The 16,226-nt window shown below is 42.2% G+C and overlaps 1 protein-coding gene across 5 annotated transcripts in view; it reads right to left on the reverse strand.

Moving 5' to 3' along the window:
- The window catches only part of NTN1 (netrin 1), a 132,544-nt gene that overhangs the window by 43,232 nt on the left and 73,086 nt on the right, over positions 1–16,226 (reverse strand). For all 5 annotated transcript variants that reach the window (XR_014560969.1, XM_083725851.1, XM_083725850.1 and 2 more), the window contains exon 3: positions 6,990–7,178. Coding sequence is in view for 4 of the 5 variants with exons in the window: in XM_083725851.1 (XP_083581977.1) it covers positions 6,990–7,178 (189 nt within the window). In the remaining variant the exon portion in view is untranslated. The remainder of the gene's footprint in view (positions 1–6,989; positions 7,179–16,226) is intronic.

Below are 16,226 nucleotides of genomic sequence, written 5' to 3' on the forward strand. Positions count from 1 at the left end.
ACTCTGTTCATGTGCCATTCACTTATGAAGCTTTTGCAGGAAAAGAGCTCTTCCTTTTTGAGCTCCCATTTGTACCTACAAAGACTACAATGTTACTTTCAGATCAAAAACTGAAATTAAACGTTCTGTCAACTAGGATTTTGTTAAAACACACAGCAACAACAACAACAACAACAACAACAACAACAGACCATAAATTTTCAATTTTTGAACATCTATCATGTATCTGTTTTTAAAAGGAAGAAAAACTGTTTGTACACATGGAGAATTAAAATACATATACAACTTCAGAAATAAACAAATCAAATTTACTTTTTCAGTGTACCTTCAAAGTAACTCAATCTTTCTGTGTTTTCTTAACAGTGAATCTATTGCCTATTCAGAAATACCAGCTCAGATAGTATGGTGAAGTGACAGATGGAAAGCGCAGGGATGAAGGAAAGCAGTTTAGCACAGCATGTCTGTTAGAGTAAATGGATGAAATTGCATTATTATGGACAAACACCCTACACAGCCTCTTAACAGAATGGCAGGAGTTACTTCATATCAGCCAACAAATACTTGCAAGAATTATGAACTTTGCTGCATGCTTGCTTGGCAGGCAGTTACTCACTTTTACTCTCACAAGGCATTGACATTTCATTAGATGCATTGATTTAAATGTATTAAATGCAAGTGCAAATGAATCAGGACTAAATGGTTGAAAGAATCAAGTCTTATGGAGAAACATTCTCAGCTATATAGGATGGAAGATGAGTTGCTGGTAAAGCTGATGGCAAATGCAGAAAGTGGGTTAATTTCTTAATCTGAATTGTGTCCAAACCTCATATTTCTACGAAGATCAGCCTACTGGCAGATTATCTGATGAAGTGGAAATTAATACTATTATCAATAGAGATATGGCTCAGACTGTTAGAAGGTAACTTTTCACAAAACTGTTTTAGCACGATTGTTTTAAAATGTCCCAAAAGCAAAACATCAAGAGCACAAAAGACGAGGGCCCTAGAAGAATTCCCCCTCGTGCAAAATACCACACCAGTCAGTTTGCATTAAATAATAGAAAGCAACCATAAGAAACCACAGCAAAATAGTGTTGAGCTGCTATTGAGCCAGGGCTTTCCAACCTGTAGCCTAGCGCAGCATTCTCTTTACATCCATTAGCCTTGACAGATGTGTTTGCTGTGGCTCACATGGCTAAAAGGTAAGAAAAATCCACCAACGTGTTGCTCTCACATTCTGAAATCAAGGGAGGTTCATACGCTGAATCATAAACTTCAACAGAAAATATTTTCCAGACTTTTGGCAAACTTCACAAAACAATGTTCACAAAGCAAACAGTCAGCCGGATGTAAAGGAGACAAACATTTAGTTACGGTTTTTATAGTTATGGATTAAATATTCTGCGGCTGATGGAATTTGAGCGATGCAGTGTCAGACTCTGAATTAGCAAAGTATAGGGGTCCCCCACAACTCTTGCAGTCTAATGTTCAGTGCTCTATCCTTCATCAGTCATCAGGCCCTGGGTGGTACAGCATGACTAAGATCTATGTTATATAATGTCTGTCCCACTGCATGGAAATTTAATCACATCCATAGAGTCAGGAGCACAGGTTATGTTGGGACGAGACTTTTGTTTCACTGGGCCACAGACAAGTTTTAAGTGCTGATCCCCATTGCACTAGCTACCACATTAACCCGGCCCACGCTGAATAGTTTCCACCTGCTTAGTTAAAAACTAAACAAAACTAAGCAGAGTTTTGGAAATCTTGCACAAACATGACATCATTGTTTTTTAAAGGAACAAAATGAAACAACTTGAATTCTTTGCAGTCCATCTAGAAGAGAGAATGTCAGTTGAAAATTGTAATACTAGCAACATTCATTGCACAGTCAAATGTAAATAGGTTTCTATTAGGGTAAGCAGGAAAAAAACAAGGTTGCTGTTGTGTCAGTGGAAAAACGGATATTGGGCAGCACTGATAATTTTTTTTCAGAGGAGGAGAGAAGGGTACTACTTTTTAAAGCAAATGAATGAAATTAAGCCCACTTTTATGAGGACATTAATAAGCAAACCATTCAACAGAAACAGTACTTTAGAAGTGGTTCCTTAAAATCAAGGAAGCTAAGAGGCAAATGTTTTATTTAGCTATGGAGCTTCTAAACTGACCTTCTTGTAAATAGAATCCAGAGTAGTTTGCAAAAATTAAATAATCAACCAGTAAAATGCAATTAAAATTTTAAATCCTACACCAACATTTCTAAAAACCCTCACAAATGAAGAGATAAAACAACCCAAGGATTATGGATAATCTAATTAATTCTACAAAAGACAAAGGAAATCAAAGGTGTCTGGGCAATATTCAATGACCACATTCTGTCCGTGCAAGGATTTCCACTTGTGCAATAGGTGTCCATCCTCTCTCCTCCCCCCACATGCACACTGCACCCTTCCCAAATAAGCTCCAGAGGGTTGAGGGAATCCCTATAACAGATTTAGGTGGATTGAGTTAGAGGGACTAGTGGTATATTGTTGTTCTGATGGTGTATAGCAGGAAGCCAATGAACCTGCTATCTTCCTGAAGATTTCCGAAGATATGGGTGCTGTTTTCCCTCTGAACCTGATTCTAGCTGGTAGTAGATGTATGACATCCGAATCCAAGATCCAAATCTTGTTTTGCTTGAAGAAGTGCCAATTCCTTGAAGCAGCCATATGCTTATTCAAACCCAATTGTCAGCCTAGTCAACATTTTGCATCCTCAACAACGACCTAGACCTATGGTAGTTCTGTGGGCATTGGCAGATGGAGAATGTCACTAAATAAATGGTGGGGAAAACCCATAGCCACAGAAAATTCTGCAGATACAGTGGTACCTTGGTTCTCGAACGGCTTAGTTGTCGAACAAATCGGGGCCCGAAGGCCGCAAACCCAGAAGTAAGTGTTCCAGTTTGCGAATGTTTCTCGGAAGCCGAACATCCGATGCAGTTTCCGCTTGAGTGCAAAAAGCTTCTGCAGCCAATCAGAACCCACACCTTGGTTTTCAAACAATTTCGGGAGCCGAACAAACTCCTGGAACGGATTGAGTTTGAGAACCAAGGAGTCACTGTATTTCCTTATTTGTGTGTGTTGGGGGGGGGTGTTTTCTTTTTTTAAAAAAATATTCTGAGAAATGTTGGTTTACCTCTAGTTCTTGTACCTCTTTCTCTCTGCATCTCTCTTGCCCCTTCATCTGTATTAGGAAAGGGGCCATGTGTTAAGCTTTCTTTTTGTTGCGTGCAGCCTTTGTTACTTAGCTGAGTTACTTACTCAGAATTAAATTGTCAGCTTCATTACCAAACATACTTTCCCAGTGCTCTGCCAGCAATTTGCCAATAAGCATGCTATCCCCCTCAGGAAAGCAGAGCAGCTTGAAAAATATTAAAACTGTGTTGTGTCACAGTTGCTTCCCTCCCAACTGCGGGCTTGATTTTCTTTCCTCTTTCAGATCTGCCTGCTCTTGTGGATTCCAAACCTGTCAAGCAATGATGTCAAGAGATCTTTTCTCTCGCCCCCCCCCTTACTTAGTGCCCACATTCAGTGATGTGGCTGTTTCACCCTCCCCTGCTGCTGAAATTCCAGCTTATTCAAAAGGTTCAGGCTGTTCTGAGTGGCCCACATTAGTTGGGCATGTTTCCTTTCTATCAGATGAATGAGGTGGGTGCACAATACATCTGCCTCCCACAGACATACACTTAGCTGAAATGCAAGGCCTTGCCCACAGCAGAGAGAGAGAGATTGGAGAGCATAAGCAGGGGCACTGTATATGGCTACAGTTATTCCATGAATTTCAAATATTGGCTTCTATTGCCATATTCCTGAGATTCTCAGCTTTCACTTCTAGCCCTCCTGGTTCCAAATATAACATTTTAAAAGCAAAAGGCAACATCTGCTAAAAGCTCTGAGATGGGGGTGGGGGTGTCTCAGAGGAGCTTCCAGCATGCAAGCTTCTTGCAGTTTCCCTGTTCACAGTTCCCTGTCTCTACTATACACAAAAACACATTCCTAATTTACCTCCCATACCTCACTCCTCCTTAGGAACATAGGAAGCTATCTTATACCAAGTCAGACCATTAGTCCATCTAGTCATGTACTGTTAGTACTGACAGGAAGCAGCTCTCCATGATTTCAGGTAAGGAATCTTTTCCAGCCCTACGTAGGGATGCCTAGATGCCAGAGATTAAACCAGGAACCTTCTGATTGCACTGATCTACAGCCTCCTTCCCCTTCACTTTTGCATTCATTTACAGTTAGGAGACAGAACATGCTTAATTTTAGTGTGGGTAGCATTGTCTTATCTAGCCTTTTATCTCTTCTGTTGATGCTGAGCAGATTTCGCATCTAATGCATAGCAAACATTCAAATTTTAAAAGATAGAGCACATAGGTAGATAAATAGATTTTGTATAAAACCTCCTGTTGACAGGAATAAATTATCATCATCATCATCATCATCATTGTTATTATTATTATCTGGGTTGCCCCAAAGGCTTTGTAGGAATGGCTTGCCTGCCATTGTCTTTTAAGTTCCTGTTTCTTTTCCACTGAACTCCAGTTTTCATATGTGCAACTGCACATTTTTACATCATCTTGGAAAATGAATCTGGGGTAGAAACTTAGTAACGGATAAATAAAATCCTTGATTGTAAATAAACTTACTTTGCTTTGTAGGATTTTGCCAAGCACTGAGCGATGAGCCACTCAATGAAGGAAACTTTTAGCTTTCTATTATTTTGTCCAGATAATAAAGCTGTTTTCATATGGATTAGGGATATATTTGTCTTTCTGTGTGTATGCATGGTAGATCTGTGTCTATGTGTTTTTGCAAAAGAAATAGCCTTTGTCTTCCCAGATACTAAGCCTATTGAATGGAGCCCAGTGTTTGCTGGTATGCACACCTGTGGGAAGGGGAGGGAAGGCGAGCTTTTGTTTTGATGTGAGAGGCCCATATGCTGATCTGAATAACCTCAACAATCCATTCACACCTTTGTCTTTCTTCTCCTATGTCTGAGGTCCCTTTTCCACTTCTTTGTTTTTACTTGTCTAGTCACACGTGTTCTGAATAGCTGCTCTGAGCCATTCAACTTTTCTGCATGTGTGCCTGTGCTTATGCGTTTGAAGGGCGGGAATGGTGAGGAGGGGGGAGTGAAGAGGAGGGGGAAAGGCTGATAAGCTGTGACAAGTTGAACAAAACAGACTTCTGATCTCTTCCCCCCCCCCCTTTAAAAATCCTGAAAGCATTATGGTTTCTTGGACATAGCACATAGTCCAGACAAGTGGAGCTTTCAGAACTGAACTGCCCAGATCTCTTTCCTGTAATAGCAGTTGCAGGACCAGCTTCTCATACAGCTAAATTCCATACCTTTCAAAGGGGAGAGAGGTCTGTAAAGGTTTGCACAAGCTCACACATCTCCCATGGAAGCGGAGCTGGGGTCAATCCCTTGGGCTGCTCCAATTCTCCCACAGCCCAACAGGCAGAGAGAGAGGGGGTGGGGTTCGGAACTGAATTGTTTGTTTCTCTCAGGAGTAAGATTCCAGCTCTAGCTCCTGACAGTAATGAATCATCCCAATCCTGAACAAAAGTAGGGAAAAACTGGAAGGAAGCACTGTTGAGAACACAAAGGTAGGGAGAAGCTGCTGCTGCTGCTGCTATCACTACTACTGTGATTCTTGGTCACAGAGCCAGCCAGAACTAGAGAGCAGAATAATCCTCAGGTGCCATATTGATGGACAGCCTGCATGGGCAGTGTAGGAGAGGGAGAGAGAGAGGTGTATTGTGGCCTGGGATTCCCCACACCAGAATCAATCAATACCCACAGCTTCACCAGTGACACCCAGAATTAAAACCATGAAATGATTCTGTGTGGGGTTTTTTCTAACCAGAATAACACCCCAAGCTTGCAAAAGGGGCTGTGCTGCTTACTTAAAGAGGAACAAAAATAGTTCAAAGATTTTCAAGCAATGGTGCCATCATGACAAGACTCTGGGGGCAGAGATCCAGGGCCCTGTTCAGTAGAATGAAGAGGATGGCTCCCAAATGCAGAACAGCAGGCTTCTCAAGTTGTGAAATCATTGAAGTAACACACATTACAAAAAATGAAGGAGGGGGTTTTAGGCACCTAAGACTATTAAGTTCAAAGACTAACATTACCTAAGTGCATCCCTACTTTTGAGCATGTACATCTGGACAAGCCAGCCCTGAGGACTCCAAGATCCAGGTCCTGCAAAAACAGTGTCTACCTAACACTGTCATCATTAGATAGCTACACATTTTTCGGCATGCCAGACAGGGGAAAAAGTTGTAGGAACCATTTTAAAATTAGGATATTAGTATGTTTCCTCCTTTCATGTAATATATGTCTTCTTTCCCATGATAGACTGCTACAAACGTGTAGTTTGTGTTCAAAAGCCCCCCCACTTAAGACTCTTTCTTCCAAGTGTTGCAAGCCTAAGCCTAAGCCACATATAGGGATCAGTGTATAATAAGCAACTCACTTTTTCAGCTTCAGTTCTTTATAGTAAGCTCAGTAATGGATAGTATACCCAAGTTTATGAGCCGTAGCTCCTTTACCAGTACCGTAAGACCAACTGTGTAGACACAAATCAGGCTCTGAAGAGGTGTGATTGCTCTGTTTGTGCCTGGCTTTTTCCTTTAATTCCCCCACTCTCAACCCATGAGTGTGGCTGTGAAGAAGAAAAAGAGGAGAGGCAAAGGAGTCCAAAGAATTCGATGCAATTTGGAATTTTGAATATAAATAGGCTGGAAGCAGACAATAAGTCTGCCATCTTATGCACATTTACCCAGGAATATGTCCCATTGGACTCAGTGGAGCTTAGTTCTGAATAAACATACCAAAGACTGTTGAAAAGAAAACACTTACAGATATGGCAGAGAAGGAAAGACATTAGTAAACCTGTCGCTGTTCCCCTGGCTTCTGCTACCCTGACACACATACCTTTGCATGCTTTCCTGTGGGTGATTGGTTTGGTCATGTCCCGATAGTACCCCTCCTTACAGTAGTGACAGTGACGGCCTGCTGTGTTGTGGCGGCAATTAAGGCAGACACCTCCACTCTTGCGACCAGATAATTTGTAGAGTTCCATATTAAAACGGCACCTTCTGGCGTGTAGGTTGCAGTTGCAAGCTGAAAAGAAAGGAGACAAAAAAAGAGAGAGAAAAGAAATGTTGCTGCCATTGAATGGTGGCACTCATTTAGGATTACCCTTGACAAAAGTGATAAATACTTGTCCTTAATATATCTGAGTAAACCTGAGAACACCTTAGGCGTGTCCTAAGCCCCAAAGTTGTCATCCCTGCTATTCTGAGTATAGAAGGAAATAATACAAGAAAACTTATAGCTGAAAATGTTTGCCAGGGCCAACCAAAGTAGTATAACAAGTTAGCATGAATACATGAGTTTCTGTTTTCTCAAGGAAAACACAAGATACATTTTAAGGATATAAATTGTTTGTACCAATTCAAAATCATGATTTATCAATTAAATCTGAACTACACAAGGCTCCAATTTTCTTTCCCAAGTCACCAGGATTTTGATTTTCACACCAATCCAGTATGATCAAGAGGGCTGTGGTGCAACAGCTGCAAGTACTCTTGGATGAAAACAGTTATCTTCACCCATTCATTTAGGTTCTGGCTTACAAAGAAGACAGGTGCTGCTCTTACTGTCCTTTTGGTGCCAGTTCCTCTTTCAACAAGCCTTCTAAGCGAAGGTGGTGGTGTTGTTGTTTTTAAAAATCCTAATCAGTATCTGTATTGGATGTGAAATTTCTTTTATATATGCAATTGTTGAAACTGTTTTCATATATGCAAGTGCTTTATATATGGTTTTACAGTATTGTGGCATCACCTCTGGATGCTTCATAGGAACCAATTCATTCATTCATTCATTCATTCATTCATTCATAAATAAATAGTGAGAAATGAAGATACATCAAAATTGACAGATGCATCTATGTCTAACAAACACTGCAAATCCACACCTGGATTTCCTAGTTGATCATGAAGGTCTCATGGCTCATGGTTTCTCACTTTGGTTTGGAAGAGAAAGCTCCTATTCCTTTGTTTACCTGATACAGCTGGTTGGATATTAAGGCATTATATTTGCTTAATTATCACATTTCAGTCCTAAGAATTACAATGTAGCTTCTTGGTGTGTGTGTGTGTGTGTGTGTGTGTGTGTGTGTGTGTGTGTGTGTGTGTGAAGTGGTCATAACTCTAATGTGGACTGCCAAACTATCTCTTATTGAAATAGAATAATAATAGAATATTGTTAATAGAATAATAATAGAGGGTCATTTTGTCCAACCTCCTGCAATGCAGGAATCTTTTGCTTCAGTGTGGGGCTCAAACCCACAACCCTGAGATTAAGAGTCTCAGGCTCTACCAACTGAGCTATCCCAGAGGTTTATCTGTGTGCCACATCTATGGCAACTGAGAAGGAAGAGGAGTTATTTGCTTTTATCTTGTGATAAAACTTTAAAGTAAATTACATAATACATGTTGGTTTCTTTTACCAATATTACGAAGTCTGCTGGGTCTTAAACAGGTGCCCTTCAATCCCAAAGCAGCCAACCAGTCGCTTGAAGTAAGAAGTAGTGTCTTTAGCAAAGGAAATGCTACCCAATTGTAAAAGTTTAAAAACCATTCCAGGCATAGGAGGGAGGGAGGAGAAAATATGTTAGGACATGGGCCAATAAAAATGTTGATTTTTTTCCTTCGGAATAGAGCTGGGGAGAGGATTTATAGATCCCAGAGCAAATGTGAGTCAGGTTCTCCCCCAACACATGCACACACCCCAACCAAACCTAGCCTACTAAATTCAGTCCTAGCACAATAGGCCATATGCAATGGGTAGGATTTGTTATCAGTGCTACAGACCAGCAAACAACAATTCAGATACAATTAGCCAAGGTTAAAAGTCCCATTGATAACACTGCAGTAAAAAGCTGTAGCCAAAGTTTGTTGTTCTATTCTGCTCACAAGAAAGTAACAGAGTAGAACTTCACCTTCTCTCACGCAAGCTCTAGTGTCATCCATTCTTGCCCTGCCTACTTGGTTTTTGTCCATAGTTGGGGAACTTGTGGGGGCCCAGGTTCTGCCGGACAACAGCCCCTATCATCCCTGACCATCAGCAAGGCTCGTTGCAGGGAGTTATAATCCAGCAACATCAGGAAGGCCACAGGTTTCCTTCCCCAGCCGTAGTGATTGAATTCCTGCCTATAGTTGCACGCTCCATCTTAGAAAATATCTAAACCACGTACACAAAGCACTCATAAAACAGTATAAAGTATCCAGCCTGGCAGAAAAGCTGTCTGCATCTCGCCTCCTCTCCTATTTCTAATCCTGGGTTAGGGTTTGGAATGCAGCAAGTTTTCTGCTTCCTTATCGCTCAAGTAATCACTGGGAAGCTGCTCTACTGTGCCAACTCGCAGGGGTTTTGTTGTGTCTGGGGTTCTGCCACCATTGTCCTGTACCACACATTACAACACATCCTAGCTGCTTTAGATCCAAAGCAGACACTCTTGTAGCTGCTTATTTCCTGCCTTCACCGTGCACCTGTATGCAGAAACCAGGCCCTGCAAACCATGCTGGCACCATTGGAACGGCAGCTCATACAGGCTCTAATTTCATTAGGAGTGGAGATGGATGGATTAGAAACCATTGTCTTCACCCTGTCCCTGAATGCCCAGCTTCTGAAAATCCTGCCACTGGGTTGGCCTGGCCTCCAGCCAGCACTCATTGGCAATTATGCTTGTTAGCCTGCTGTGCTTTATGATGCCCCGTGGAAGAATTGGACTTGCTAAGAAATACTCTTACCATTACAGTAACTTCCAAAAAAAGAGAATGAATGCCATTGGCACATTTAATAAAAAAGAGAAACAGCTAAAGAGTAAAGGCTGGAAGAGGCCCAGGAGGAGCAGAGTTACATCCTATCGCTCCCATGTACCATTCCCTTGGAAGGCCGGACGTGATGCTTTCCTCCTTAGCTGCTGAATTCTGATGGCTCTGGTAAACATGCTGCTGCTGAACAACTACTTCTGTAGCTGTTCCATTTTGTTCAAGGGAACACAGGGAACCAACAGGAGTTGGGGGGAAAACAATTCCAGAAGAGTGGAGTAGCTTGCTTTGGGGTGGTGAGTCTACATCTCACAAGTGTAATAATAACAACAATAATAATAATATACTCTGCCAACTGGATTATCCCAGCCACTCTGGGCAGCTTCCAACAACTATTAAAAACATAATAAAACATCCAACATTAAAAACTTCCCTATACAGGGCTACCTTCAGATGTCTTCTATAAATTGTATAGTTTTGTGTTTTGAAATGAGAAAGTCTCACAAGAGCCTCCTTCCCCATACTTCATGATTCCTGTAACAGATCAGACTGGCTTCTCTCCCATTGGCGAAAGCCTTATTTTCTTTTGGGTCCACTTTGTTGGTGGTGCTGGCCAATTCTTTTTTCTTTAAAGATCTACTTTCTCTTTTGCAATATTTTAGCAAATAGGAAAATGCAACTAAAAGACAGCATCACTTTTTTAAAAAACAAACAAAACACATTTGCTGCCTTCCCTTGCCACGAAACAGGTAACTGGAGAATGTATGTACACATTGGAAATCAGATGCTTACTCTGAATGAAATGGATTGGCTGAAAGGGATAGTGATTAGGTTTACAGAAAGTCAGGCAAATCCTTTCCTTGTCCTTCTGGTGACTTTAGGAACTAAGCAATGCCCCAAAGCAATCTTAGGGGAGAGGGGAATAGGGTCTTATTTAGACAATGTGCCAGAAGGCAGCCATCAGGCTTCCTTCACTTTTAAAGGGCAGCAAAAACACATGGTAGCTCCCCCTGTTGGCTGGGTAAGAATCAAGCTGCACTACACTTCCCACTCAGCCAGCAAAAATCCCCTATTCCTCTAAGCCCCGGTATATTTCCAGAATGATGAGAGAAGAGCTCATGCACAACCACTGCAGTTCCATGTCCAGTTTTGGGGATTTGGGGATTGGTGAGGATGTTCCAGCTCTCTTAACTTTTCTGCAAGGGCTAGAAATCCCACCTGTCAGTAAAGATTGCCTCCTATACTGCCCCTTCCCCAATATAGTCACCCCACCCATTTTCTGGATGTTCAAATGCAGACATACTGATTTACAAATGTAACAATTAGAAATTAGTCTCAGGGTGGCATCCGACAAGATATTTTCTTCCTAAGCCAAGGGGCTTTTTGCACATTTAAATGTGGTGGGTGGATATGGAGGGGTTAAGAAAATAGAGTTTTTTGAAGTGGGTATTTGAAGCAGCAAATTAGAAATTGGCGTTGCTTGACACTTTCCCCTCCCACAGTTTTCCACTCAATTATATTGCTAAAAATGCTTGCTTGCTTACATAGCTGGGCACATGGGCTGTTCCTGCACTCCTATAGTTCTGCTACTACCTTGCTACCCAGGGATAAACCATAGTTTGGCTTAGGGTTGTGTCCAATATGAGCCAAGATTGTTGGGGGGGGGGGGTTCTTTTGTTTTCTTTTAACTCCTTGTGGTTTGTCTAGGGGAGATAAACGACGTGCCAAGGCTTGGACGTGATGCAAAGCCAAACCATGTCTTAGACCTTGATAGCACAACAACAGGAGGACCTGGGAGAGGTACACAGACTTTGTGATGTTCACTCCTGCAAGTGACAAATTGGCTTGCACTAAACCATGGTTTGGCTTAGCACTTCATGCAAACTAGGCTTATAGATAATACTGATGCCAAGCCTGATGCAAGGTTAATGCATTAAATCCCTATTTTAGTTGGGGAAGCAAAGAGCAGCATGTCCAGTTAGAAATAAATGCCTAAGGGCTTGCAAAATGTTTTTTTAGCACTCAATTGGAATCCACTTGGGAACAATTTGTCCGCTTAAGCTATTTGTCTGTACAATCACAGTCTTATCTGGTTAAGATCTTTGTTGCAGCTTTCTCTGGCTGCAGGCAAAACAGAACCTCTCTGCACACAACTTCTACCTGCTTCCCAAATATTCTCAAGGCTTTTATATTCTAGATTTGTTGCTGGTTGTTCTTGTTAATCTCACATGCTGATGCCATCAAACTTTCTTTTTTAGAATTTTCAAATCTTTGTATTTCATAATGAGAGGCAGACCTTTTTTTGATTGTGATTCTCATCACCTTATTTCCGAATTATTTGCTTCTACCTATTCTTTTACCCACATTTTTATAGACGTATTAAAAAATAATTCTCCCCTTTGTGCCTTGGAGTTATGCACTTCAACCAACCTCTGCAGCCTTTCTCTGGTTCCCCTCACCATTGGAGGTCGTGGGGACCAAATCTGGAACAGCCAAGAGAGATACATGAAATGCTATATATTCCCTGCCCACTTTTATTATCTGAGCAGCAAATGTGATTTTACTCCAGCAGGCTTTTCTCAGATGCAATCTTTTAATGCTCAGCAATACTGTGAAAGAGACTAGTTGACTTGGCAGCTATATTAGCTGAACATGCCCAAGCATCACCACTTGACCAGAAGGAATTGGTGACAAAATTTGCAAAGGCCACAGCACACAAAGTGAGATATTGATGTGCCTGAAATTGAAACTTTTAAGAGACTTAAATTTTAACATCACAATTCACAAGATTATTCAAAATGACCTGTGTGCTAAAACATTGTCTTCTGTATACGAGAAAAATAATCAATGATTGTTGTATTACTTATTCTTGCAATTTAAAATAAATTTCACAGTTTCAAGGTTTTCACTTTTCTTTTTTCTGCAAGACATCCGTTTTTTGAAAATTCAAGTTAGCAATTTGGGGGGTGGGGGTGTGCAAGTACTGTAGTTAGTCTTGCCTAAGGTGCAAAATAGCCCGGCACCAGCACTTACAGTAGTCAGTGATGGTCAGTAACTAGGGTGTCTTTTTAAAATGATGGGGCAAATTCATGAAGGATAAGGCTATCAATGGCTTCTAGGCATGATGGCCATGCTCCAACTCCATTCTCAGAGGCAGTGTGCCTCTGTATACCAGTTGTTGGAAATCACAGGAGGAATGAGTGTTTTTGTGCTGAACTCCTGCTAGCAGGTTTCCCACAGGCATCTGGTTGGCCATTGTGAAAACAGGAAGCTGGATTAGATGGACCATTGACCTGATCCAACAGGCTCTTTTTATGTAAGATTAAAATCAGTTCTCTTTTCATGTTATTTAGCTTTGGATAAGACCTTGGAAAAGGAACCACATTATCCATGGGATGTTGCAAATCCAGTCTGGATAGAAGTGACTCACAGGGTGAGCCAATGGCTGGGCAATGACTACAGTTTGGGAGCTATGAGCTTTTTCATTTTTGATCTCACTCTTAAGGTCACACCTTAGCCCCAAGCTTGAAATGTTACGGCTGCTGCCGTGGTTTCAATATGAAGATGTTAAGCAACATAAAAGAGGTCCTTCCTGGATTAGACCAGAAATCTACCAACTCCAGCATCCTGTTTCCAAGAATGGTCAACTAGATGCTTCCAGGAAGCCTACGGTCAAAGCATGTAGGTAACAGTGACAGCTGTCCCTTTCTCATGTTCTCAAGGCAACCTAAAGCAACTTACATACAAGCAAACAACACCCATATAGACACATTAAAACCAAAACATTAAAAACATTCCATCCACTTATAAAAGGCCACAGATAGTTAAAGGCCAAAGGCCTTGTTATACAGGAAAGTTTTTGTCCAGCACCTGATGGTGACAGGCCATCATTCCACAAATGGTGGAGCCACTGCAGAAATGGCCCATTACCCTGTTGCTACCCTTCAGACCTCTCATGGAGGGGGCGCATGAAGAAGCCATATTGCCTTGAGTATCCATAGAGCCAACATGGATAATAGGTAAAGGTAAAGGTAACCCTGCCCGTATGGGTGAGTCGTGTCCGACTCTAGGGTTGTGCGCCCATCTCACTAAAGAGGCCGGGGGCCAGCACTGTCCGGGGACACTTCCGGGTCACGTGGCCAGCGTGCCAAAGCTGCTCTGGCGAACCAGCACCAGCGCAGCACACGGAAACGCCGTTTACCTTCCCGCTATAAAGTGGTACCTATTTATCTACTTGCACTTGGGGGTGCTTTCGAACTGCTAGGTGGGCAGGAGCTGGGACCGAAAGACGGGAGCTCACCCCCCTGCGGGGATTTGAACCGCCAACCATACGATCGGCAAGTCCTAGGCACTGAGGTTTTATCCACAGCGCCACCCGCGTCCCAACATGGATAATAGGCATTATTAATAAGCCAATCATCCATTAATTTAGCAACCTTGCTGAAAAGGTTTTCATCAGCTGCAGCTTCTGGACCAGCCATTAAGGAAAGCATCACACAAAACAATTCAATATTATTTGTTTATTTATTACCTGCCCTTCACTCAAAGGTCCCAGGGCAGATCACAACAGTGAAATATATTATTTTTTAAAAAAACAGTTTAAAACAACTTCCAATCACAAAAATTTGGGGATTACCAATGCCTTGACTACCCTAGTCAAGCTATCCTGATCAAGGAATGTTTGAAGTTGTCACACCTGCTGAAGATGTCAGAAAGCACACCTAGCTTGGGCCTCCAGTGACAAATATATCATTCCAGTGACAAAGATGTATAGGAATACCCACAAGTGATGTATCTGCTCCTTCAGATGGAGTGCAACCTTGTTCAGAACAGCCAACTGACACAGACCTGAAAACCACTCATCCACAGAGCCTCCATCTTGTTGGGATTCAAGCTCAAACTATACCGTTGTACCTTGGTTGTTGAACACCCTGGAACTCTGACGTTTTGGCTCCCAAACAATCAAAACCCAGAAGTGACTGATCCAGTTTTCAAACTTTTTTTGGAAGCTGAACATCCGATGGGGCTTCCGTGGCTTCCGATTGGCTGCAGGAGCTGCAGAAGTCATGATTTGGAAGTCAATCGCTTTGGAAGTCAAACAAACTTCAGGAATGGATTCCATTTGACTTCCAAGGTACAACTGTATTCTATATGTGGAGATAACCTGCCCGCACACTTTGATATCTACTAATAACCAATTCATATAGGTGAGCAAACTAAACACGTAAGATTGGGTCTGTGGTCCACAATTACTGCAGTTTAATGAGCATGGAATACTAAGATGTAATCTGCATGTAGCTCAAAAATCAGGTCCCTGTAAATGCAGAAATGTCACTTCATTCCAAGTACAGTGGTTAAGTATTGCCAATGAATGGGTGTTACAACAGCTTCCAGGAGAGGGAACTGGCAACTTCACCTGACGTGCAACATTGTGCCATTATAGATGAATCTTGCAGCCTTGGGGGGCGGGTAGGGACTCAAAAGATGGCCACTAACACACCAGAACTGACTTTTTCACACAGTCAGCTTGGCAAAACCCTAACTTTCCCTCTGCCTGGTCTCCTGACTCGTGCTAGGGAAACAGAACACAGTGTGAGCTCTTTGCGAGCACTTACTGGGTCCTCCTCCTGATGCCAATGAATTACAAACCTCAGCTCAGCCTCTTGATGTGCCAGACATGCTAACAGAGGCTTGACAGATTGCAGCTCTTGGGAAGCACTGGTTTTTCCTCAGATGTAGAGCTGGCTCCAGGGAACAGTTGGCAGGTCAAGCTGCTTGTTTCTGCCCAACAGAGCAAAACCAAGTGTTTGTGCTGCCGTAGTACAACTTGGCCAAAATACGCTTGATCTCCAGTTTCCAAGGTGGAGCTTGGGAGCAGGGGGTGGGAGATGATTTGTTTGCCCAGGATAAGGATCATTCAGTGGCTGATTCTCCTGCTGTGAAAGTGTGTGCATGGGGCGGGGGTCTCAGGAGCCAGGCAGGATATTGAACAATGAGAACCATTATGTGGGTTTCATGCTTTTCCACAGACATCTAGTGTGGCTGATTATCAGAGAAAAAGGACCAGCCGTTGAGTTTGCTGTGGTAACTCCTCTAAGCTTAACTTTTGTGTTTTTCCACATGCCTATTCCCTACCCCATGCAAGAGGCGCTGGATGCCACTGAGCACGTCAACCTTGATAGAGTTTTCTAACAGGATGCTAAAGGTTCATTGGGACACTAAGAACCCCCAAGAGATCATATGAGAAAGGAAGGAGTAACTGGGTGGGATCTGGACTCTCACTAAGCGGGGCAGGCCTGAATGAATTCTGAAATGTTTGCATTTGTCAATATTC

This window comes from Podarcis gaigeae (genome assembly GCF_964106915.1).
Source record: "Podarcis gaigeae genome assembly, chromosome: 2".
In the NCBI taxonomy this organism is placed as follows: Eukaryota; Metazoa; Chordata; class Lepidosauria; order Squamata; family Lacertidae; genus Podarcis; species Podarcis gaigeae.